Raw genomic sequence first — 26,633 nt, 5'->3', positions numbered from 1 at the left:
GATCAGCCCTCATGCCAAGTTAAGAAGTTTAGATTGACTGAGGAGTCAAGAGGAAACCACTGGAGGTTTTTACCCAGAGGAGTGAGATGATCAAAGGTAGGTTCTAATATCCTCTAGGATCTTATTTGACAGCTGATATGGAGGCTAGAGGTATGGAGAAAAATTTAAGAGGCTGAAGAATGAAAGAATTGGTAGATGAGGACAGAAAAATGAAAGGCTACCTTTATGATGAATCCTGAATCAGAAAAGAGAAGGTTTTGAGTTCTAACCTTCCTATGTCCAAGAAGAACCAGTTAAGGGCCTGGGGGTTTCTGACCAGGAACTAAGAGTTGGAGGGGCAGAGGCCTGCACTGTGGCCTGCAGCATGAGAGAAACAGACTGGCACAGCTCCAAACACACATGTTCCTGTTGGCCTGGGAGCTCCTCACTCCTTTGAGTCCATTGTGCCTCAACTGTATATTTAATTTCAATCTTTCCCTCCTCTTCAGGTTTTACCACAGGAGACTAAGTCCATTCTAATCTGGAATAAATTATTTATGTGTCTGAACACTCTGGATGCCTGCCTGATTTATTTTTCGAATAATACATCTGAACAAGAATTCACACAAGACAGGACAAACATAATTTTGAGGCGAATGCCCTTCCCCAACTATTGCCCAATCTATCATTCCAAACCACTGTGTGGCCTTGTCATCATCCTGTGGAGCCCTGGATCTATCCCTGCACACTAATTAGATGCCAAGTGCCTCTGACAGTCGAGATTTGCACTATCAGACCCCACTACCTGACCTTTACAATCTTATCTCCTGCTACTGTGACTTTCTCCACTGGTCCAAATTCCAGTCATTCAACCAAGGCCCAGTTCAAACACCTCCTACCCTATGAAGCCATCCCTGGTTCCCTCTCAAGGGGGAAGGCCCCTCATGCTTCCGAATTTCCAGAGTCTTCTGTTTTTATGTCCCTCATTAGACTCTTAAGATCCCCCAGGAGAACTTGGGCATGAACAAAGACACACAGCAGGTACCTCAGGAGAGTTAGCTTAAATTAGCGGGCATGGTCTCCCACATTCCAAGCAGCAGTTAAACAGGCCAGCTCAAGCAGACCGAATTTTGGAGTCGATATCTATAAAGTGCTGTCTGGACAAGTGGGCAGGGAAAGCCACCCACCTAGAGCTAATCTCTGACTAATGCCTCTTGGACTAACCCCAAGTGAAGTGCATATCCTTCACACATATTTCACGAGCCTCCTGAAGAGCTTCTCCTCTCCAGGCTGACCTGCTTCCTTCAACCCCTCACACCTGTTGTGTGCCTTTCAGTTTAGGAGTTAGAGTCACGTCATTATTCCTAGTGATGCTGACAAAGGCCAAAGGATGCATGCAAGGTAGGCATTATTTTTCAGATACGGATTTGGGGCTTAGGAACCAGTGACTTGTCCAAGGTCACTCCCAGAATTGTCAGAGCTATTACTCCACCTAAGCCTTCCATTTCCCAGTGCAACAGAGTCCAAGACCTGCAAGTTGTCAAGTTGAAAGGAAAGAGACTTGAAAAGCGATTTGTATGTCCTAAAGCATACAAACTTGTTCCTCTGTGGCCTGCAGTACCAGTTGCTGACAAAAGGCCACTTTGAGGGTTTGATGGAATCTAACCAAGGCTACAATGGGGAGCCAGGAGAGGCACTTTCAGGTTTCTGGCGTTTGCACCCACAACTGTTCATTCCCACTGGCACTGCCTCAGGCTGCACGCTGGAGAAAGCGTTGACTAGTTGTGGCACGGCACGGCCACCGTATAGCGCCAAGGGAACGGTGCTCTGGTAGGTGGCGCCCCAGTGCCTTACGACAGGTGTGGTGGGTGACCCTGCACCTGCCCCGCCGGGGCCAAGAAGACCTGGTCGGGGGTCACCTGACTCTGGGTTTAAGGAGAGGCGGCGCGGCGGCGTCTGCCTCACGTGATCGGGCTCGGGCAGCGACGAGCGCGTCACGCTACGCCCCGCGCACCGGGTCGGTCAAGGTCTGCGCCTGCGCGGCCGCTGCTCGCCGGCTCGCCGACCAGCGGGTTGGCGGCTATCGGGCGCGGAGCCGGGCGCCCGCTGCAATGGGTGAGTGCGCGGGCTGGCGGCACGGGCTTTCCCCTCGGCCTGTACGTTGGAGGAGTGGAAGCACGAAAGAGGGTCTGAGGAGGCCGCCCCGCCCCGGCCCTCTGGCGCAGCCGCTGGGGCCCACCCTCTCCGCGCGCCCGGGCGCTCCTGCGAGCGCGCCCTCCTGGGTGGGGCCCGCAGGCGCGGGAACCACAGGAGCGGTGCTCCCGCACAGGGTCGGTTCTACGCCCCCGAGGCCCCCGGGCTCTCCCGCCAGCCGCCGGGTTTCGCGGGCCGTCCTGGGGCTTCACGGGGCGAGGGACGCTGTCTGGGCGGGCGGAGCTGGCCTTTCCGGCGAAGAACGCTGTGCGTTTATTCGGACGCGCCCCTGCTGGGGAGGGGCCTCCCACCGCGCACGAACCGGAGGGCGGGGAGGGCCGGGCTTTGCCTGCGCCCGGGGGCGGGCGGCGCTGGGACAGCGGAAGGGCCCCTCCCCCCCCTGGGGTCTGGGATTGCGGGCCCCCTGAGCTTGTTCACTGTCGGAGACGGAAGGGGCCTCGGTGATCCTACCCAACCCCCGACCCTCTTATCCCAGATTGGGGAAATGGACGCCCGGAGGGCGGTAAGTCCGGCCACAGCCAGGCAGTGCTTATTCTGCGACACCATGTTGCATCGCGTTGTGGGAAACTCAATTGTACAAGGCTTTTGGGGGGCGGGCAGGCGGGCGGTGTTGTTCATTGTAAATCTCCGTGCTGATTATTTAGCACCGAGCGTGGCTAGATCAAGCATGTCGATGCCTCAGCTGTATTTACCCTTGGGGCATAACCTTTATTTTGCCCCGTCAGCTATACTCAGCTCGTCGTAATTCCCACGCTCTGTTTCTCTACCTGTAAGCAGTGAAACAGAAGCCCTGAAAGTATATGGGTAGTGACCTTGCCAGTTCGAGCCTCCTCCACCCTCGTTTGGAAAGGATTCAATAAAATCAAAGGGTACTAAAACTGGTCAGGTGTGTCCCCTAGTGGTTCCAGAGCACAGGTTAGGCACTTTGGATCTGGAGTCACCCTTAGTGCATCTAAAGAAAAAATGATAAGCTATTACCTCTCAGTTGAGGTATCTGGTTTCTCCTTTGATAGATTAAACCCAGAGAATCGGATTTTTAAATTAAGGACCTTGCTTTGACTATAGCAAGGTAGTGTCATAACTAGGACTGGAACCCAGACTGATCTTGTTCTGATTGCTGACTCAGACCTGCTGACTTAGTGGGAGTTCACATCCTTTGAGAACTACATTTGCCTTACCCCCAGTTTTTGCACAAAGACCTTTGTGCTGGGATCACATCTAGGTCTTGCTTATCCATGTAGGCTGTAAATTACAGTGAGTTTTTAAGACTTTTACACTGTTTATGCCACAAATGTTTGATACTTGTAGTTGCTTAAAAGTCAACCTATTAACTGTGCTTCTTACTGTTTAGATAGCTTGAGTGTTTTAGGTAGCAAACAGTTTAAAATTAGGGTAAATAAGTTTTGCAATAGCGAAGAATTACCCGTGTTAAGGAATTTAAATATAGAGATCAGTTTAGTAAAGAAATTTAGCTGTGTTCACAGTATAGTATATGTGCTGCCGAAGTGAGCACTGTGTTCACAGTATAAATAAACATATAAAATTCTGAACTCCATTGCCACAGAATACTGTGCACACTGTCCTTACTTCTGTTGCTGAATTAAGAATCTATTCATACCATCCTGGTGTGTAGGATGAAACTAGAGGGAAAGCGTTATTTTTTTTTTCTTTTCACATGTGTATTGGTGGTTTCTTTGAAGACGTAAGTCTCAAGAGGTTAAAATTTAGAGGGAAAGTTTTAAATCTGTGAAGTCTAGGAGGGTTTCATGACCTTCCTTTTTCTATGCACAGGCCTGTTTTTTAAAGTTTGAGACTAAATATACAGTGATGTTCTTTTTTTTTTTAGATTTTATTTGAGAGCAAGAGTGCACAAGGTTGGGGGGGCAGAGGGAGAGGGAGAAGCAGGCTCCCCGCTGAGCAGGGAGTCCAGTGCGGGGCTGGATCCCAGGACCCAAAGGCAGACACGCAGTCGACTGAGCCACCCAGGTACCCATACAGTGATATTCTTAAAATATCTTAAAATCTTTAAATATAGGGGTCAGTAAACAGTTAATTTGTGCTAGCCATAGTTTTCTGCTTAATAACAGTCTCCATTATTACAAACAGCTGTGACAAACTAGTTGAAGTAACTTTAATTTGTAAAATTTTGGGAAGTAAATCATTCCAGTAAAAATTTAAGGTGAATATGGACAGAATTTGTTGGTCGGGTGTACAAATAACTTAGTTTGTATTATCAAGGAACAGTAGATTGCTAAACAGTTTGCAGGTGGTAACTTTAGAATTTAAAATATTGTTATGTATTCAGTATGTAAATGAAATTTCTTAACATTCATAAATTGTCACAACATATTATATAATCATATATACATTAATCAGAGTATTCTTGTTATTTTATCATTCTTTAGTCCTGAGACTCTGAAGAAGAGCAAGGGATTACCTAGATATAAAGCATTTGTGTGCTAAGCTGTTTTTAAAATGTTAATCGTAGATTGGCAATTGTAGCCCTAATAAGAGTTCTTAAATTCATGTCTGTCAGCTGAAACAGCAAGAAGTAAGGATGTAGAAGACTAAGTGATTAATAATTATCAAACTCTACCCTGGCAAACTTCTTTTCAAGCATCTTCAAACTTTTTTTTTTTTTAAGTAAAAATGCCATTGGTTTCTTTAACTGGTTAAGAGCACAAAATGTAACAGGCAGAGATGTGTTTTAAACAAATTAAAAAGCTGTGGGTGGTTTTTTGTTGTTTTTTCCCCAATTCTCCCCAAGTCAGATAAAGACATACCCACAAAAATGGTGAAGGAAAGCTGTCCTACATAAGAAGTGTATCCTGAATTAAGGGAAACTGCTGTTGAAACAGGAATTAACATAATAAACTCAGCACTAGGTTAGCAGTGTTAAAAATTGAGTGTTCAGGGTGCTTTGGCTGACTCCGTGGAGTGTGCAACTCTTGATCTTGGGGTTGTGGGTTCAAGCTTCATGTTGGGCGTAGGGATTACTTAAAAAAAAAAATCTTAAAATAATTGAGTCTTCAAATGCTGCATGGCACGATGCTATACTATATAAACTACTGAAATACTGCTGTGTAGGAAGGAGGAAGTCTGTATGGCTTTTAGCAAAAATGGTTTTCCAGAAAAGCAAATCAAAACAATGCAGTCAGCAGATCAAGGAGGCTATAGCTAGATATCAGAACTATGGCTTCTCATATCTGTGCTAGAAGATCCTTTGTATCCAGAATGGACTAAAATTTCAGGACGAAACAGGGACTTTTAATAAACATTCTTTATTCATTTTAAGTTCTCTGCCTCTTTCCCCCTCCCCCTGCATTTCAGCATTATCTAGCAGAAAGATGGCTGCCATTGGCTATTTTATTTTTTCTTTCTGTGGCAAGACTGTCATGGTGCCTGGATATTTCAGGTTTGTATGCTTCTCTTACCGTTGTCCTGTTGTGGTCAAAAAACAGGAATGGGACTTAGTGTACTTGGCTTGCCGCTCCTGCTTTATTCTCCCACTAATGAAGGTCAGCTTCAGGGTATATTTATCAAATATTTTGAGACTGGAGGACAGTTGCCAGATATTAGGATCTATCCTTTTATGATCTTCTATGGGCCACCAGAAAGATGCTCTTCTCCTGAGCATAAATAGAGGATATGATAAGACACAAAGCCAAAACAGGTTTGGATTCTGGAGCTGGGCACATAAAATCCCAAATGAAAGCTACTATGTCAAGATGATGCAGATGATGAAGCAACCATCAATTAGACCAAAATTCTCCATAGTGTATCTTAAGTTTTGCTCAAAGGGAAATACATCACCTTAAACATTCAAAATTATGAAACAAAGAATAAAAATAAGCATCTAACAAGAAATTAGAATACTATAAACCTAGACAAAACAGGAGAAAAGAGATGGAGGAAAAGCAAATTTAAAGACTGAAAATAGTAAAACTGGTAACTTCAACAGCTGTTTTTTTTTTCTGGGATGAGAGGAATGTAAATTTGACAAACTGGCTACCAAGAAAAAAGGGAATGTAAGTACACAAGACTAGAAGTATTTTTTAAAAACAAGTACTGTATAAGACTATATAAGTAAACCAGAACTTTTTTTTTTTAAAGGAAATCCAGTATCAAAATTGCAGAAGAAAGAACCTAACAGACCAGTAACAATGGAAGAAATTGAGAAAGTTATCAAAAAGCTACCATCCCCCAAAACACCAGGCCCAGATGGTGTTACAGGTGAATTCCTTTAACTATGAAGGAAAAGGTAATTTTGATAAGGTTTAAATTGTTCACCAACATCAGGAAGGAAAAGTTATAGATTGTTTTTACAAAGCCAATAGAACATTGATGCCTGAACTTGGCATGAAGATAGTACTAAAATTGAAAATTTGGTATGTTCTAGTGATGTGAAATTTTAAAATATTAGCAAAATGGTATCTAGTGATGTTTTAAAAAACATATTTCACCATGGCCAAGGAGGATTCATACCCTTATTATAAGGGCAAGTAATTAACAAGAAATAATGTATATACCAAATAAATACATTAGTGAATAATAGGTCATCCTTGTTGAGCACCTCTAGTGCTCTAGACTACTCTCCAGGATGCTGTACTAGTAGTAACTCAAATAACTGAACCAGCCTATGAGGTAGGTAACATCCTTACTGTATAAATGAGGAAATTAAGCCATAGAGACATTGAGGAACTTGAAGGTCACACAGTGGATATGTGGTGGAGCCAGGATTTGAATTGAGGCTATTAGCTGCAACTCGTAAATATTACACTGGTTCTGTCTCCAGTATTCATGTGATCATCTCAGTAGCTCCTTAAAAGCATTTGACCAAAGTTCCTGATTTAGTGGTGGTAGGAGGGGTTGAAGGTGGTTGACATGCAGTAAAACAGGAATAAATGTGTATTCCCTTCCCATGTTTGAAAACTCTCTAAGCCCTTATCAGTTGATATCTAGTATTAGAAAAATGGAATGCAGTTTTAATGTGAAACATAATTCCCTAGTAAATAGCAGGGGGATGGGGGCTTACATTATAATTGAAGGTATACTAATTGGTAGGATGAATGCAGAATGAAGTTTTGGGGTTTTTAATGTAATTTATCTGATGAAATGTGATAGCACTGGAAAGACGTACTTTACCTCATATTTGCAGCACAAAGGTGGGTAGGGATAGATGGTGAACAGGGAAGGTTACTTGAATGAGTACAGATTTTCTAGGGGCTAGTTCAGTAAGCATTTTTGTGTCGTGATGATCTGTTTCCCTAAGTAAACTTGAAACTACTAGGACTTGGATTATGAATACTCTGATGACAGCTTCCTGTTTCTCACCCCACAAGCCAGTGTCATGCTTAATAGTAATTCCTAGCAAAGTTCCCATAAGTGTCAAGAAAAATATAAGGATATTCACTATTATTATAATTTAGATTTGTTCAGGAAATATTTGTGAATCTAATAAGAAAGATACATATTACAATGGAGAAGTCAATTATTTGTGGTATTTTATATAGTGGAAGCTAAAGCAAAGCAGTCCAAAAAACAAATTGCAAGAGGATTTGATAAGTTGGCTGGTTCTAACCTTAATATACAAGAATTGGGAGCTTTTTCATATGCAGACAAAAGGCAGTTTGAAAATTAATTGGAAGGAAACGGCCCATTCATAATAGCAACCAAAAAGATAAAATACCTAGGCATAAATATTCAAGATCTGGGGGTGCCTGGGTGGCTCAGTCAGTAAAACCTCTGTCTCTTGATTTCTGCTCAGGTCATGATCTCAAGAGTCCTGAGATCATGCCCTGTCTAGGGCTCTGCGCTCAGTGGGGAGTCTGCTTCTCTCCTTCCCCCCCTCCCGGTGCTGCATGCTCTATCTCAAATCTTAAAAAAAAAAAAAAGATCTGTATGAAAAAATTTTTAAATGCTACTAAGATTTGTAAAAAGACAAGTAAATAGGAAGACATCATATTCCTGTAAAGTATGGTTTAATTTTGGAAAAGTGAGAGGTCTTTACATTTATCTATTAAGTCACTATCTCTCTAAGATACCAACAAGATTTTTGGGAAGAATATGACAGAGATCCACTAGAGTTTACCAGGAGAAGCGTAATAGCCAGGAAAGCTAATTCTCAGAAGAGTATGGGGAAGCCCTATGAGATGGTGACACGCATCATACTGCCGTAGCAGGTCAGAGCAGGTTGGCACTCGAGAAGCGCTGGGCTGCTGGCGGAGCAGAGCCTGTGCAGACATACATGCACACAGCCACGGGCATTTGGATGATGCTCACCGGTCACTTTCATAGGCAAGCTTTTCTCTTTGCCTCCTTATGCTGAAATTCCAGAGAGATTACAGTATGGCTGGTAAATGAAACCATGAAGGTTGTAGAGGGAAGCATGGATTACTCGTTCATACTTTCAGAGTAATGAAGGCCTTCTGAGGACATTATAAAGCCTAGAAGCCAAGATCATAGATTTACTATCCAAATTAAGAACTTCAGTATCACAAAAATGATAAAGTAGGGAAAGTATTTGCCACAATTTGATTAATAGAACCAGGAATGATTTTCTTCATATATGAAGAAATTTTACAAATCAGAAAAGGTTTTTCTGCCTATTAGAAATACGGGTAACATGAAAATTTATAGTAAAAGAAATTCAAATGGTCAAAAATGGAAAAATACTGTAGTTTATTTTTTTAAGCAGACCCCTCCACTGAGCAGGGAGCCCAACATGGGGCTCGATCCCAGGACCCTGGGATCATTACCTGAGCTGAAGGCAGACTCTTATTAACCAGCTGAGCCACCTAGGTGCCCCAAAATGCTGTAGTTTAATCAAAAATTTTAAATGACAAAATGCAGTTTTTTTACCCATGAAATGGTACAGGAAATGATGGGGGACCTGGGTACTGACATACACATAATGGAAGTATAAATCCTCATTAGTTTTCTGGGGGCAGTTTGGAGTAGCTATCAAATTAAAATGTATTACTCTTTGAGCCAGCAATGCCATTTGAAAGATTTATCCTATAGATAAACTTGCCAGAGTTCACCCAAGCAAGGTGTAGGTATAATGTTGCCCAGTGCAGAATTCTTTAAGAGAAAAAAAGGAAAAAAACCTAAACAAAAAACAGGGACCGAAGTAGAAGATAGAATAAATTACTTATAATATGTCCAATTGCTATACAATCATACAAAATACTGGGGTATCTCCATGCTGTTATTAGAAGTTTCCAGAATGCATTGTGAGTGTCACTAGTGGCAGGTTGACTGGTAAAGAGGCTTTCCCTCAGTCAGGCTAGACACAGCCCTGAGCTAAGGCAGTGAGCCTGGAGAGGGGAGATGTCTGTATATTTAATAGATTTAGAACTTTGTTTTTGCTTAAAAAAAAAATCTTTTTTAAATGTTTATTTTTAATATGTCAATTTTTTTCCTAAAAAAGTAATACGCTTCTTTTGTGAATTTTCATTGAAATGACTCATTCGTTGTTTTACTGGATCTGCAAGCAGCCCAGCTCCAAGGAATCTGGCATCTCTGAGTCGAGCATCCAGGTGACTTTATAATCTAACTGTTCTAATACCTGCCAAGGTGAGAAATACTTCATGTCTCTGAGCCAGGCCTTACTTTGATGATTTACATTGCAGGGGAACACATTTTTGGAACTCCGGGGAACAGTTTTTCCTGCCCCTTTAAACCAATTCATGATGGTGCTGAGCAGATTTCAGCTGTAAGTCCTGCTGCTTCCACTGCTTTGCCAAAGCGGAGAGCATGTTCTTAATGAACAGAGTGGCGCCCAGAGGTGGTGTGGCTCCCCTGCTTGTGGGGGCTGGCAGTGAAAGAAAGCACCCCTGGCACAGTTGGGTTCTGTCGGTACAACCAGGCGACTTAGTGGCGAGGAAAGTTTCTTGACCCCTTTCAGGACCTTCCTTCCCGCAGAGTTCGGGCCTGCAGTGGTTTCCAAGTTTATCTTTTCTAATAGAAACATGGAGTAAGCCAGCTGGAACTCCAGCAAAACAGACTTTGGGCCAGAGTGTTCATTGTTGATTTTCCTAGTGTAGTCTGTCTTGTGGGAAGAAGACACACAGACCCTGGTGTGACATACTTAAGGAAAATAGCTTGTTTGCATTTGCTTCACGTGAGAAAGGAAAAGAATAGTACACAGTAACATCAGAGTGTCTTGGGACCCTCCTGAGGGTCTCTCGTAACCCTGGTCCAAGCCTGCTTCCCCATCCACCTCTGCCACCCACCCATCTTCCCCCCACATTCTGCTCGAGCAGAAGTACTCAATTCCTCGAGAATGCAATCCTGCTGCTCTGACACAGGACTTGCACCGTAGCCTGTGCCTCCGCCCTTAGCGGATTGTGCTTCACCTATTTGCCCACAGGTCCTATCCTGCCCCGTCATTGTCTCCAGACAGCTAGCTAATGACCCCTCTCTCTGCGGGGCCTTTATACACCTTGTGCACATTTCCGTGCATGCATTTATAGTCCATTTGTTTGCATGTCTTATCTCCCCTGAAGCCAGGGTTCCCATTTATCTCTAATCTCTGACTTGTAGGGCAGTGCCTTTGAATAAGTGGGTTGAATTTAATTTTCTTAGTTTGCTAGTAGGCCAGTGTAAAAGCAGGCAAAGAGGAAGAAATCCCCAACAAAAGTAAATGAAGGTCTTCTTGACAGTGTTATCCTGTAAGTCTGAATGAAACAGAAAAACATTTTTTTAAAGATTTTATTTATTTGGGGGAGAGAGAGAGGGAGGAACAGACTCCATGCTGAGCAGGGAGCCTGACACGGGGCTCCATCCCAGGACCCTGAGATCATGACCTGAGCTGAAGGCAGACTAACCGACTGAGCCACCCAGGCACCCCAGTACTCTTATTTTTGATATCATATATATATGACATCCCATCAGGTGGATACATCTTCATTTATTCAGTGGGCCCCTTACTGTTGAGCACTTAATTTTTATTCAGTACTTCTCAAGAGCATTGTTGCGACTGTCTTGTAGTTCAGTCTTTGTGTACATCCTGTATGAATAACTTTTTCCCTAGGCTGTACTCCCAAAAGGGAAAATTATTGTTGCAGATGTGTGTTCCATATTTATATTTTGTTTTTTTTGTTTTTCTTTGACAGAGACACAGCGAGAGAGGGAACATAAGCAGGGGGAGTGGGAGAGGGAGAAGCAGGCCCCCCGCCAAGCAGGGAGCCTGATGTGGGGCCCGATCCCAGGACCCCAGGATCATGACCTGAGCCAAAGGCAGACACTTAACGACTGAGCCACCCAGGCGCCCATATTTGATGTTACATATCTGTGGCTCCTGTAGATATAAGCTCCCCAGGAATTGATTCTGATTGTTTTCTGTGCTTCAGCTCTGCACTGTACTTTATAGTGATTACATTCGTCTTTTGTCCTGAATGCTCAGCAGTTTATACACCTATTAATAACTCCCTGTTCCTCCTTCCGCAAGCCCCTGGCAACTACCATTCTACTTTCTGTCTCTGATTTTGACTACTTTATGTACCTTATATAAATGAAATCACACAATATTTGTCCTTTTATGACTGGCTTCTTTTACTTAAGGTCCTCAGGGTTCACCCACGTCCTAGCACATGACAGGATTTCCTTCCTTTTTAAGGCCACATAGTATTCCATTGTACGTATCTATACCACGTCTTATTTAACCATTCATCCGTCAGTGGACATTTGTGTTGCTTCCACCTCTTGGCTATTGTGAATAGCACTGCTGTGGATGTGCACGTGCCTCTTGAGACCCTGCTTTCAATTCTTAACAGACACCTAGAAGTGAGACTGCTGAATCACATGTTAGTTCTATTGTAAGTTTTTGTAGAACTGCCATTCTGTGTTTAGTGGCTGCAGCATTGTGCATTCTCACCAGCAGTGCGCAGGGATTCTCCTCCACATCTCCACCAACACTTGTTATTTTCTGTTTTTGTTTTTTTAAATAGTAACTATCCTAAGGGGTGAGACGATCTCATTGTGGTTTTGATTTGTATTTCTCTTTTGATTGAAGTTGAGCATCTTTTCATATGCTTGTTGGCATGAGTGTGTTTTACGGTTTTTTTGGTGTTTTGTTTTTTTGTTTTTATTTATTTTTTTATTTATTCATGAGAGAGAGAGAGAGGCAGAGGGAGAAGCAGGCTTCCCACCGATCAGGGAGCCCGATGCGGGGCTCGATCCCAGGACTCTGGGATCATGACCTGAGCCGAAGGAAGACACTTAACCATCTGAGCCACGCAGGTGCCCTGTTTTTGTTTTTTTTAGATTTCGTTTATCTGAGAGAGGGAGAGAGCAAGAAGCGGGGGAGGGGGTGGAGGAGGGAGGGAGAAGCAGACTCCCCACTGAGCAGGGAGCCTGCTGATGCGGGGCTCGACCCCAGGACCACAGGATCGTGACCTTTGTGACCTGAGCTGAAGGCAGCCACTTAACGAACTGAGCCACCCAGGTGCCCCCGTTACGCAGTTTTGTAGGTTTCTTTCATGTCTGGCATAAAAGGTGGAGTCCCATATCTTCTGTGTATCTCCTTTGGAGAAATGGCTGTTCAAGTCCTTTGCTCATTTTTAATCAGGTTATTTAATTTTTTGTTGAGTGGTCTCATAAATGTGGTGTTATACTGTTGAGGAATTAAAATCAACTTAAAAATATTTAGCCTGTTGGGGCACCTAACCAGCTCAGTTGGTGGAACGTGTGACTCTTGATCTTGGGGTAGTGAGTTTGAGTGCCATGTTGGGTATAGAGATCCCTTAAAAAAAATCTTAAAAAAAAATATTTAGCCTATTACATCTAACATACAATAAAATTGCCATGTAGTCCCCCAGTAAAAGTTATTTCTGGGCTGTAGGATTGTCCTGGATGATCCAGCTATTTGGATCCTTTGGAGAAAATCAGACTGAGTTGCCTGGCAAGGGGTAGCCTTGCCATTTTAAGGACGCGGGTATGTTCTAGGGGAGGACTTTACCTTAGTTTTACTCGGTGGGCTAAGCCTGTATATTTAGGCTTCAAATCTTCAGCAGTCTGATGCAGCCACTTTGTCAAGGGCAGCCTCCCAAAGTCACTGCCATGCTTCGGTATGACCGGGGGAACATGCGCCCTGCAGCCAGGCAGACTTACGATGCCAGCCCCACCGGTTACTTTCTGTACCTCAGACAAAGGAGACAGTGTTGGTTTTTTCATTGGTAAAACTGGGAAAACAGCGTTTATTTGATGGAGTTGTTTTGAGAATTAAATATATGAAAATACAGTGTATAGTACATACCTGCAGGCCTCCCTTGACCCTGTTCTTCCAGTCTCTACCTCCCAAAGTACATGCTCAGTGTCCCTTATCCATAGCACATATTTGTCATACAAGGTATTTACACGGGGGTATATTTGTTTACCTTGGCAGTCTCTTGTTAAATTGTGAGTTCCTTGCCTTTTTTTTAAGATTTTATTTGAGAGAGAGCGCACGAGCTGGGGTGAGGGGCAGAGGGAAAGGGAGAAGCCAGACTCCCTGCTGAGCAGGAAGCCCAATGTTAGGCTCGATCCCAGGATGCCAGGATCATGACCTGAGCTGAAGGCAGATGCTTAACTGACTGGGCCACCCAGACACCCCGTGAGTTCCTTGCTCTTGAATCTCTAGCACTTGGTAGAGGGCCTAGTCCAGAGTAGACACTAAGTAAGTGTTAGTGAACAGAATGAATGAATGCATGTTTTGCTCTTTTATTTCTCAAGGGAGGACTTTGAATCTTTTTTGGAAGGATAATGGTATATACCATTATGTAGTATAGTACGTATGAACTAGTCCAGTAGTTCTCAAATATTTTGGTCTCAGGACCCCTTTACACCTAAAAATTACTGTGGACCCTAAAGAGCCTTTATGTGAATTAGTATTTCTGGTCTTAGAAATCAAAATTTAAAAATACTAATTTTATTTATATATTTATTTTAAAGATAAATTGCATGGGAGAGGGGAGGAGGAGAGGGACAAGCAGATTCCACACTGAACGCAGAGCTAGATGCAGGTCCCGATTCCACGACCCTGAGATCGTGACAGGAGCTGAAATCACAAGAGTCGGACACTCAGCCTGCTCAACTGACTGAGCCACCAGGCGCCCCTCATTTGCTTTAAAGATAACGCGTTAACATATATAACACATTTTCAGGAAAAATAACTATTTTCCAAAAATTTACTGAGGAGAGCTTGTTTTCCAGTTTTGCAGGTCTGTGTAATGTCTGGCATAAAAGGTCTGCGTCTGCATTGTGTCTGTGGTGAGAAGTTGTTCTGGTTAAAGTAGATGCAGAAAATCAGCTTCACACAGGTACGTGGCTGGAAAAGGAAGGACCTCCTGGACCCCTGCGAGGGTCTCGGGGACCTCAGGGGCCTCTGAAAATGCTGTAACAACTACTGATGTAGTCTAACAGGGAAAATGTAAGTGTCCAGAAATTAAAGGGTTGAGGAAATAAGGAAAAATTCCACATGTTTAGCCCTGTATATAATGGCTTAGCTACTACTGTCATTTTGTTATTTGTAGGTTAAAAGTATTCTTCATGAAGAAGAAAGATCTTAAGCAACATGGTGGATTCGGAAGCTCATGAAAAGAGGCCGCCCATCCTGACCTCTTCAAAACAAGATCTGTCCCCTCATATCGCTAATGTTGGTGAGATGAAGCATTACTTGTGCGGCTGCTGTGCGGCTTTCAACAACGTAGCAATCACATTTCCCATCCAGAAGGTGCTCTTTCGGCAGCAGCTGTATGGCCTCAAAACCCGGGACGCGGTGCTTCAGTTGCGGAGGGACGGCTTTCGAAACTTGTACCGCGGGATCCTGCCCCCACTGATGCAGAAGACAACTACGCTGGCGCTTATGTTTGGGCTGTACGAGGACTTATCCTGCCTTCTCCGAAAGCACATCAGTACCCCTGAGTTTGCGACCCGCAGTGTGGCCGCAGTCCTCGCGGGGACAACAGAAGCAATTTTCACTCCGTTGGAAAGAGTTCAGACGTTGCTTCAAGACCACAAGCATCATGACAAATTTACAAACACTTACCAGGCTTTCAAGGCGCTCAGATGCCACGGAATTAGAGAGTATTATCGAGGCTTGGTGCCTGTTCTTTTCCGTAATGGATTCAGCAATGTCCTTTTCTTTGGCCTTCGAGGTCCCATTAAGGAGCATCTGCCTACTGCAACGACTCAGAGCGCACATTTGGTCAATGATTTTATCTGTGGAGGTCTGTTGGGGGCCATGTTGGGAATCTTGTTTTTCCCAGTTAATGTTGTGAAAACTCGCATGCAGTCTCAGATTGGTGGGGAGTTTCAGTCTTTTCCCAAGGTTTTCCAGAAAATTTGGCTAGAGCGGGACAGGAAGCTGACGAATCTTTTCAGAGGTGCTCACCTGAATTACCATCGGTCCCTCATCTCTTGGGGCATAATCAATGCAACTTATGAGTTCTTGTTAAAGATTATATGAAAGAAATCATCAGTTAAGTGCCATTTATTAACTGGATAGACCTAAGAAGAATACGGTTTGGCCTTGTTCCTAATTGGCGAAATACGAGTTGGTGTCAGAAGTTCAGGGCACAGTGAATTATGGGCAAAGCTGTTTTCTTGAAGCAACAACAAATTCAGAATAAAAGGCTCTAATAGGAAGATGTAAGGGGTTTTTGGTTTTGTTTTTTCATTATTATCTGAGAACTTTAGGCTAATTGCCTCGTTAATAGCTATCTATCTGACTGCTTTTGACAAGGAAAACTAATAGCCAAGGTATGATTCTTTTTCCCAAAAGTCTTTAATAAATCTTCTGTATTGAAATGTCAGTGGCCATGACCAGCTAGAGAAAAGGCTCTCAGAGCTTCATGAATTCTCAGGCTTCCTTCTCTTGCTCCATTTCTTGCTTCTCTGCTTTTAGGAGTTGCAAAGGGTAGTCTTCGTTAAACATAAGCATGTACATGTAGGACAAAGAACAGAGGAGCAGAACAGCTTATTAGGTGTAGGCTTTTTATGGTAAATTGCTTGTATTACTTTTGAAACTAAGTACCTGTTGGGATAGCCATTATCTAGACTATTCAGACATGGTGTGGCAGAACCAAGCAGCTAGTCAAAGCTCCCATTTTGCTATCAGGTTGCAAGGTTTTGTGTTTAGTTCTGAATGTGAGCTTAAACCCTCCCCAGATGTCCTTATGTTAATTTCAGTTATTTCATTGCCAAAACATGGGGAGACTTATGGTTCATTACAGGCGTTTCTTCATGTGAAGAAATTTCATATTAATTGCAAACTGGTTAATTCAGTTTTTTGATTAATTGTTGCCAACTTCAGGAAGAGCTTTGGGAGTTTGGGGAGTGTTTTTTCTTTGAGTCATAGTTTGTCATATTGAAGTATCCTGTTTTCTTAAAACTCTCCTTAAAAAAAAAAAAAACTTCCATAAAATTGTATTTTGGAAGTATATTAACAGGATTCTAGATTTCTCTCTCCTGGCTTCTAAGCATTACAGAAAGGGAAAAAACAAACCTCAGGCTAGCTTTCACCCCAGTGTTAGCTTTTTTATTTGACTCTTGGAAATAGAGACCTCTATTAGGATTTTTACATTTTGGGAACCCAGTTTTATCATTTTATCATTAAACAGTAAGATAGTTTGAGATAAAGATATTTGGAGGGTTAATTTTAAATGCTACTAGTTCGTAAAGGCTGGCTAGCATACTCATCCCTTAGGTGACAGAAAAACTTGTCAAAGGAATCAGATTCTTAAAATATTTTTTCCAGATCGATGAAGCAAAATGCCTCTCTTTACTGGTTGAATGATTAATAAAACTTGAAACATTCTAGAAAAGAGTTTATCAATCTTTTAAAAATCCACATCTGTAAATATGTAGTTAAGATTGCCAACATCTGACATGGCAGAGTAGTTAGGTTTCTTAATGCCAGTTTTTCATCATTCTGGGTAATTGCATATGACTATATGCACACACTGACCAAAATAAAATCAGGGTCTCAGTTGGTAGTTTACTCAGTTTCTGGGCAGATAGTCCAAAAGAAATGTTTACCTCTAAATGCAATATGACTGGTCAAATAAGCATCCTTCCAACCATAAAGGATTGGGAAGCTTTATCAAGCACTTGGCAGGCAGTAATGAGGCTCAGTAACTTTACAACAGCCCTGCTTGAAAATGTTGTGTTGGAAATGGCAGTTTACTTTGGAAACCAAGATGCAGAGGTGAGGATTTCAGAAAGAAAGGATTTGACACCAAATAAACGTGAGTAGCATCCTTTGGCTTACTGACTAGAGTCTGGCTTTGAAAAGGGTTGAGTTTGGGGAAATGAATGACAAAGGCACCGTGGTCAGTGGTGGTGCTTGGCCCAGGGCCCCCCACACCTTGCAGCAGGTGAGTTAGCCTGGGGTCATGCCCTGGGGATGGGCTTCCTTTTGTCTTTTATACACTCCTGTGAGGTGACAGATAACCTAAGTTCTAAAGCACTTGGTGAAATACAAGTGAGAATTTGAAAGGGGATGCTTTGGTTTCTGCAATCTCAAACTTGTGGTGTTTAAAAAATATTTTTAATGTTTTTAACTCATATTTGGATTTCTTTGTCACTTTTTACAGCTTTTGGAGACCAAACTGTAAATACATGACCAGGGATGGTTTTTTGCTATCCTATAGACTTCTTAAATTTGACAAAAAAATTCAACAAACTTGCTTGTGGTAGCCAACAGCTTTGTCTGAACCTTAAAAGAAGTCAAAATGTGTTATTAATAAGAGATTCTAACCACTTGTTTTTATTTTCAGTGTGAACTAGTAATAATTTTGAAAAGGCAGACATGATCGAATAACTATCTGAAGAGCTTTAAAAGTGGCCTTTCTGTTACATACGTGACACAGATGGTTTATGAGCACAGGGAGCTTCCGGCCCTGCCTCCCACACTTTATCTCTGATGCCACCAGAGATGTGTTATGGATTCTCTATTTAACACGCTTGGGGTGGTATGAGCCCTCAGGACTGCATCACAGAGTAAACACAACCTTTCTGAGGTGGCAGATTTGTGTGTCTTTGTTTCATTTGTGTTTGGAGACAGTTGATGTTTTTGTCTCAGTAGTCAATATTATTCTTACCTTATGGTTGGTCATGTAATCACCTGCTATATATTGTAAACTGTGCAATAAAACAGAATTGTGTATCTAGAATCATCTTTGGAGACCTGAAATTTCCTAGCTCGATTACAGTGGTAATACTCCATTCTCATGCTGTGCAAACATAGAATCATGGGCGGCAGACAGGATGTGCAGAATGGGACCCGGAGGCCTTTGGGGCCGCCGATCATGCCATGGGGGAAATGGCAGGTCAGTGTGGTTGAAGTTCTGGAGGGAGACGTGTACAGTCCAAGTGAAGGCAAGACAGGAGATCACATGTGAAGGAAGGATGAGCACTCAGACTTGATCTCCTTTAAATTAAAATATTCTTTGTTTTCTTGTATGTATAAATGCCTATCAAAGACTTAACAGGCGTTCTCCTTAAATTTGAAGTTTTCATTTTTAATGCTGTCTTTTTGTTTAATAGTATTTGCTTGCCTAAATGGCTCGCAGATTGTGGGGGAGTCTACATGTTTTGGGTTTTTTTTTTTTAAGTTTCAGTATTAAAAGTGGTTAAGCACACTGTTTTTGTTTAATATTTTTTGAGTTTTGTGACTGAGTTTAAATGAAACCTGTTAAATGTGTCAGTTGGCATTCTTTTGCTAATTCTGTTTGGAATAAAGTTGGTTTTTTTTTGTTTGTTTTTTAAGTCCATTCTATTTGGTCTTCTCTTGTAGTTGGGTCAGGGTTACTAGCACTTTTTTGTGGTTTAAGTTTGTCTTTTTGTTGAGAAAACATTTAGCGTACTACTTTGACTCTTTAGCACCTTCCCCTGATAACTGTGTAGGTAGAACAGTACTTCATTTATCCATCTTATTTGGTCAAGAGGAGTTCCAGATAAGTTAATTTTCTAGATAGCTTAACTGCAAAGCATTTTGTTTTAATGGTTTTTCTCAAATGAAGTAAACTTTTCCCTACTGAGTATAAACTTAGTATAGTCAGTTTATCAATAAATTTCTGTGGTATAGCATACCTTCTGGTCATGTTTACCCCCAACCTAAATGATCTGGATGTTTGTTTTTTGAGTTTTTTTTATATCTACTTTTAACTTCACAGCTATTCCTTTCTGTTAGGAGATTGAAATTATATTAGCTACACGCTGTTTCCACATGAAATTTTAAGGTGCTTCCTGTCTCAAGGGAGCGTTGAGGCGGTCTGATGAGGACCAGTAGGTAAGGGAGTGATTGCCATCATGCTTCTAAAACTCCAGTTTCGGGTTGGAATTCATCATAAAAGTGAATATCCTGAACTTCAGAATTGATAAAAGGGTGTCCTATATATCATCTGATGTGACGTCATTTCAGCCCCCTTCCGCAAGCTGTCCCACAGCTGTCGTAAAGCACAGGGTGTGGGGAGTGGGGGGGGGTGTTTCTCCAGGTGTGACGGGGAGCAGGCCCAAGGGAGCCCTGCGGAGCTGCGGGGTGCTCCAGATCTCAGAGGCGGGTGCCCAACTTCATCCCTTTAGCTTCTGATGTTTCCAAGGGGGAACTTTTTTTCAAGTGAGCATAGCTGATTTTGAAGTAGAAATTGAGGCTAAAATAGGATTTCTCTAAGTTCTCTCCCTTCGATCCATTCTGTGTATCGCTGTAAGAGTAATTCTGTAGACACTGATCCGGGCCCTGCTCAGTCACTGCCCTCAGCTGTGGGGACCTCCCTGCTCTCACTCTCGCTGCCTCACGCCCTTGCCCCTGCCTAGTCCCCTTGCCCTGAGCACAGCACTCTCCCCCCACCCCATTCACTTAGTCACCCCTGTGGAGGCCTTCAGTGTCACTTTCTCAGGGAAGCCAGGTTGCACTTTCAGGACTAAGGTTCCCCTCTTGTACATTCTTATGCCACCACATTCCTGTTTTTCATAAGCCCTTCCCTGTTGTAATGGGGCCGATTATTCGATGTTTCCTTCCCCTTTTGAATGCCAGCTCCATAAGGCAGGGGCTCTGCTGGAGTGTCCCCTCCTTCAAGTGCCTGGCCCCGTGCCTGACAGCAGGCCTGGTGAGTCAGTCAAGAGAGTGGAAGGACACATGGATATTCAAGATCATAGCATTCTGGAATATCCTGTCAGACCTCCATTTCCCGATGGGTCATGGAGGTTGTTTAAGGAAAAAACTTAAACTGCTTGGGCTGCGATAGTGAAATATCAGACTAAGTAAGTGGCTTAACCGACAAACATGTATTTCTCACACAGTTCTGGAAGCTAGGAAGGCCAAGATCAGGGTGCCAGCAGCTTTGGTTCCTGGTGAGAGGCCTCTCCTTGGTGTGCAGACTTCACCGAAGGTCCTTCATAAGAAGGACCTCATGACCTCATCTAAACCTCATCCCCTCCCAGAGGCCCCATCTCCACATCCCCTCACATCGGGGTTAGGCCTTCAAACATAACACATTTTGGAGGGGACACAAACATTCAGTCCATAACATGGGTGAGCCTAAGTGATTGATGAGCCTAACGATTATTTCCTTAGAATAATTAGTGTCATTGACTGCCACTTTGTTAACTGTAGAAGTGTCATGAAGGCAGTGACTAGTTAAGAGCAAACTGCTTCGGGGCATCTGGGTGGCTCAGTCGTTAAGCGTCTGCCTTTGGCTCAGGTCATGATCCCAGGGTCCTGGGATTGAGCCCCGCATCGGGCTCCCTGCTCAGCGGGAAGCCTGCTTGTGCTCTCTCTCTCGCTGTGTCTCTCTCTGTCAAATAAATAAAATAAAAAAAAAAAAGCAAACTGCTTCAGTAGTCGCCAACAGGAATGAAAGTTTCAGTTCCGCCACTCTTTGGGGAACCAGTCCTAATCAGTTCCTTGTGGGTAAGGCAGTGACCTCCTGATCTGAAGCACCCCCCAAAATGGGGAATGCGTTTAGTTCCGTGGAGAGGCTTCTTGTCTCCTATGACGCTGGGAAAATGAAACCAACTTCTCTATCAATGGTCGTCATGTCTACAGGTGCTAGGTAGCTCCTGGTATTTCAGCTTCCTCCCTTCCTGTGGGCAAAGAGCCGCTTTGGAACTTTCTTACTCCTCATACTTTTCTGGGAAGAGAGGAATTGAACAAGAATTTTCCAGGTTTTCTTGGGCTCCTCACTCCCTGCTGAAAATAGCCATAGAGTTTTGAGGACAGAGTAGGAGAAAGTATGGGAACCAATTACTTTTCATTTGTAATTTGTGTGTAAACGATGAAGGTGAAGTAGAGTAAAAAACTGGCAGGGGTCCTAGGTTTGATAGGCCTTGAGAAAGTGAAGGTGAAGCCCAAGATCAGAGGTTTGCTGTCGATGTTTGGAGCGCTTCAAAGCTTCTGCTACTTGTGGGCCAGGAACAGAAAAGCATGTTGTTCTTATGTTTGAGGGCAGTACTACATGTATCTGAGTTTGTGTTAACTCGAACTAGAGAAAAACATAATCGTTAATAATTTGCGCCTTTTATAGTTTTTTCCTGGTTCAGCAAATTTGCCGTACATCCATCTGCTCAGTACTGGAAAGCTGCCCTTTAAGGACAATAATTTTAAATTAGAAGATTCTAGGCTTGTGGAAAATACAGAACATCGGCTGCCTGAGACAAATGCCAAAGTAAAAATGTAAACTTCCCTTGATTCCCTGCTGGCTCCCAGGCTGGATGAGGTCGTTTCTGTGGCATACGATGGCTGTTTCCCCTGGCACGCTCTCCATGATGTTTGTGCTGTATCCTTCAGGACAGTGTGAACTCACTGAAGGCAGGGACTCTGATCTTTGTATCCTTAGGCTAGAGGTTCTCCTAATAAGTATGTTAAGTGAATGAATCATAATCTGATCCTAGATGTTTTCTTTATCGCTATTACTCTCCCTGTTTCAGAGGCACTTTGAATCTCTTAGGAATGTCTTTTAAAAATCTTCATAGTGAATGCATACTGTATGATTCCATTTATGTGACTTTCCAGAAAAGGCAAATAAATCTGTGCTGGGGGTGGGGGGGGAGACACTGGTTGCCTCTGGGAGGGAGGGGAAGGAGCCTGGAAGGGGTACAAGGGAACTTTCTGGGGTGGTAGTAATTTCTATCTTGATAGGGGTTTGGGTAACATGGGTGTGTATGCTTGTCTAAACTTAGCAAACATACCAGTAATACTTGTGTACTTCATCATGTGGAAAATTTAAAACAAAAAGATACTGAACTTCAATGATAGGTATTGCTGAGGATTTTTAGGAGGATGGCTGTAGCCATCTGCAATTTATTCAAAATATATCAAAAATTAAGATGGATTGATGGATAGAGTATTAGATACGTGATAAAACTGGAAGACGATAATGGTAGAATCGTGGTCAACAGATGTTCACTGTAAAATTCAACTTTGCTCTATGTTGAACATTTTCATAACGCTGAGAGAAATCATCAGGGAGTTTATCACAGGATCTGCTGTCCGCATTGTATTGATTCAGTTTAATTCTTTTACTTTTTATTTTTTATTTTTATTTTTTTTAAAGATTTTATTTATTTGAGAGAGAGCGAGCACATGAGAGGGGATAGGGTCAGAGTGGAGAAGCAGACTCCCTGCTGAGCAGGGAGCCCAATGCGGGACTCGATCCCGGGACTCCAGGATCATGACCTGAGCTGAAGGCAGTGGCTTAACCAACTGAGCCACCCAGGCACCCACTTTTTATTTATTTTTTAAAGATTTTATTTATTTGACAGGGAGCACAAGCAGGGGGAGCAGCAGAGGCAGAGGGAGAAGCAGGCTCCCCACCGAGCAGGGAGTCCAATGCGGGGATCATGACATGAACCAAAAGCAGGCTCTTAACTGACTGAGCCACCCAGGTGCCCCCAGTTTAATTCTTTTAGTGTGTTAGTTCTTAGACTATAAATGAAGTCACGGGATGCTAGAGAAATCCTTCCTAGAAGGGAATAGCAGCCTGCGGCAGCCACCACCCCCACCACCCACAGATGGTGCCAGGGCTAATCACCTTACCTTCTAAGACTGCCCCAGAAGCAAGGGCTCTGTCTACCTGCCCCTTGAAGGGACAAGGGGAAGGATCATGATTTTCCTGCCAGTGAACTGCAAATTTCAATAAATGGCAGGAAATCCTTCTTTTAATTACATACATTCATTAAGTGCTTGCACGCATGTGTGCGGCACACAAAAGACTGGGTAATAACTGCTTCAGAATAAATACAGCATTTCCAGAACAGATCCGATGCTTTGTATTTCACTTTTAAAAAAGTAATCCTTTGGGGCGCCTTGGTGGCTCAGTTGTTAAGCGTCTGCCTTCAGATCATCGGCTCAGGTCATGATCCCAGGGTTCTGGGATGGACCACATGGGGCTCTGTGCTCAGCAGGGAGCCTGCTTCTCCCTCTCCCACTGCCTGCCTGTCTGCCTACTTGTGATCTCTCTCTGTCAAATAAGTAAATAAAATCTTAAACAATATTGAGGGGGCGCCTGGATGGCCCAGCTGTTAAGCGTCTGCCTTCGGCTCAGGTCATGCTCCCAGGGTCCTGGGATCGAGCCCCACATCGGGCTCCCTGCTCCGCGGGAAGCCTGCTTCTCCCTCTCCCACTCCCCCTGCTTGTGTTCCCTCTCTCGCTGTGTCTCTGTCAAATAAATAAATTCTTTAAAAAAAGAAAAAGTAATCCTTTCACATTGCAAGTTGGATCCTTCATTTTACCTGAAAACTGATCTTTTATAATAGTGAAGGACTTTTGTGAATTAATGTCAACACGGCAGCCCAGTGCACCCGTAATTTAGATGGCTTTCAGTGGAGACCACTGTGTCCCCAGAAAAGGTTTTAAAAATGTTTTGAGTTGTGTATGCCCTGGTAAAAGTTTCGGGTGTTCCTTTTGTGGATTTATTGTGAGCAACAGCTGCAGCTGTCTACAGCTCACCCCAGAGAGGGTTTCTGTGACAGCGCTCCTCTGGGCTAGAAGAGAAGCCACACAGCACCAAGTCTGCCTCAGAAGGTAAGATGGTCTGACTGACTGCCCGCTGACTTACGTACCGCGGTCTGACTGACTGCCCACTGACTTACGTACCGTGTTAAATGGGGGAGGCTCAGCTCTCACTGGAGTGCCCCCCTGACAGTGTACTGAGAATGGCGTGCCGACGGACGAACCGTTGTCCATCTGTAATAACCTCCAAAGTTAAGATGTTCTCTTAAAAAAAAAAATGCTTTCTAAATTGGCTTCCTTTATCTACATAGAGATCCCTAGGATCTGTCATCCATGAAAAATTAGACCCTAACTGCATTTTCTTTTTTTTTTTTAAATGTGTGTGCACACATGCATGGGGGCAGGGAAGCGGCAGAGGGAGAGAGAATCCCAAGCAGGCTCCACGTTCAGTGTGGGAGCCCAAGGCCAGGCTCGATCCCACCACCGCGAGATGGTGACCTGAGCCGAAGCCAGGAGTCGGCCGTTCAACCAACTGAGCCACCCAGGCACCCACTAACTGCATTTTCTATACTCGTAGGTCTCAAATCATGGTGTCCAGACGTACAGCTTCAACTAGGAACTGGTTAGAAGTGCAAAATGGGGGCTCCCACCCCAGACCTTTGAAATCAGAAACTCTGTCAAACCAGCGGTCTGTATTTTAACAAGCCCTCCAGGTGATTCCAACGCATGCTGGACTTAAAGCACCACTTTTCATATACTGTGCTAGAAGGGAAGGGCTTGGAGGGAAACTCAGTGGACACGAATTTGTGTTGTTTTGTTTTAAATTTGTGGGTTTTTTTTTTTTTTTAGATTTTATTTCTTTGTCAGAGAGAGCACAAGCAGGGGGAGCGTCAGGCAGAGGGAGAAGCAGGCTCCCTGCTGAGCAGGGAGCCCAATGTGGGGCTCGATCCTAGGACCCTGGGATCATGACCTGAGCCCAAGGCAGATGCTTAACTGACAGAGCCACCCAGGCGCCCCAAATTTGTGTTGTTTTAGCCACTAAATTTGTGGTAGGTAATTTGTTACATCAGTAATAGGAAACTAATGTAAATCATTAATTTATTAGCATTAAAGCATGCCAAATAATTGTTAAAAGAAAATTTTTTAAGTAGTCCAAAACAAGTCTGTCAGAGGAATAACTGAAATAGTGGTGATTAATGCTATGGTTAGCTAAATCAGTTTATCGAAATAATTTCACAAAATAATCTGAATTGAAAGGGATTCACTGTTTTTCTCTTCAGTGACTTATTTTAAAAAATGAGTATCCCAAATACGATTGTCCTTCTAGTGAATTAAAACAGTATCATAAAATGAACCATCACCCTATTAAATTAATATAACAAGAAAATGTCATTCAAGGGAACACTGAAAAATAGCATGTTCTAAGTGTACCTATATGAAAACAAATCAGTGTGTAGCTTGACAAAAATTTATCCACAATGCTTCTTATTGATACGAATACAATTTTCACTGAATAATTTATGACTCTATAAAACATGATTCATACTGAATAAACTTGTAAATGTCCAGAACATTAGTGAACAGATGTGAACAAACCAGATCTTAGTAAATGTGTGTTCAGTGTAAAATGCCAATTCTATGTTTTAGAATGGTGGCCTTCACAAAATGGAATGTGCATATACCCGGGGGAGCATAAGGTGATCCCTGGAAGTGCAAGAGGTAATGTAGAACTTTGATTTTTAAAACTCCTTTTAAAATTGCCTTTCTCTCTGTACATGTTTTATAATCTACATAGAACTACAATATTTTATATATATTTGTATATGTGTGTGTGTAATATATATACACATAACATCAAAATTTGGAGCGTGTGCTCTAATTTTTTTCAGACAGGGGTTATAGGATTTAAAAGTGCAGAATACCCCTACAAGAATCACCAAGCCACTGCCCCTGTCACAGCGTGATGCTTGATTCTGGTCTAAAAATGAACACCTAAGCAATTTAAATAAAAATTTCAAACTACTGCTTAATGCAAGCTTGCCATCAACCTTTCAGACAGGCTAAGCACAGAAAAAGTGTGTCAGATGTTTCAAAGTAGCATTTATTTTTTTAAAAGCACGTTATGAGGTAGACTTACACTGAGACATTCAGTGCGTATATCAATAAAAGTTTTACTGAAACCTTAAAATTGCACGCAGGTGTGTATGTATGTAGATGCAATCACCTACAACTCTACATTCATCCGTATGAAGTCCTCAAGAGAATTCAGTTGAAACAGTAAAAGCCAATTACAGTTGCAGAGCTTTCCTAATTCTGAAATGATCTGTGAAAAAATTTGTGGGAGGGAGGGAGTTCTATTTTTAGATTTTATAAGTTATTTTACTAAATCATTCACTTTATGGCTAGTTTTCAATGAACGTGAATATCTTTACTGGACAGTAGATAAAAGATACTATAATTTTTATTGTTCCCACCATGTCAACATGATAATATCGAAGCAGGGCCA

The 26,633-nt window shown here is 42.8% G+C and overlaps 1 protein-coding gene across 22 annotated transcripts; it reads left to right on the top strand.

Moving 5' to 3' along the window:
• The first annotated feature begins 2,006 nt into the window (after positions 1–2,006).
• On the top strand, positions 2,007–18,950 carry SLC25A51 (solute carrier family 25 member 51). Of its 22 annotated transcripts, none has more exons than XM_088019254.1 (7): positions 2,013–2,094; positions 4,040–4,179; positions 5,524–5,608; positions 6,307–6,454; positions 9,626–9,771; positions 14,389–14,495; positions 14,709–18,950. In XM_088019254.1, the coding sequence occupies exon 7, from the start codon at positions 14,750–14,752 to the stop codon at positions 15,641–15,643; it is 894 nt and encodes a 297-aa protein (XP_087875380.1). In that variant the 5' UTR covers positions 2,013–2,094; positions 4,040–4,179; positions 5,524–5,608; positions 6,307–6,454; positions 9,626–9,771; positions 14,389–14,495; positions 14,709–14,749; the 3' UTR covers positions 15,644–18,950. The 22 variants fall into 22 exon arrangements, with proteins under 22 accessions (XP_027964524.1, XP_027964519.1, XP_027964522.1 ...); XM_088019255.1 differs by lacking the exon at positions 2,013–2,094 and adding an exon at positions 2,562–2,695; XM_028108723.2 differs by lacking the exons at positions 4,040–4,179; positions 5,524–5,608 and adding an exon at positions 9,828–9,910 and having other exon boundaries at positions 2,007–2,094; positions 6,307–6,426; positions 9,693–9,734.
• Positions 18,951–26,633: the final 7,683 nt, after the last annotated feature.

Source organism: Eumetopias jubatus, unplaced genomic scaffold (assembly GCF_037043125.1).
Source record: "Eumetopias jubatus isolate StellerSeaLion01/CBP00866 unplaced genomic scaffold, mEumJub1_p1.0 scaffold_15, whole genome shotgun sequence".
In the NCBI taxonomy this organism is placed as follows: Eukaryota; Metazoa; Chordata; class Mammalia; order Carnivora; family Otariidae; genus Eumetopias; species Eumetopias jubatus.
Note: the sequence above shows the minus strand (reverse complement) of the source record. Positions and strands in the feature narration are given on the sequence as shown.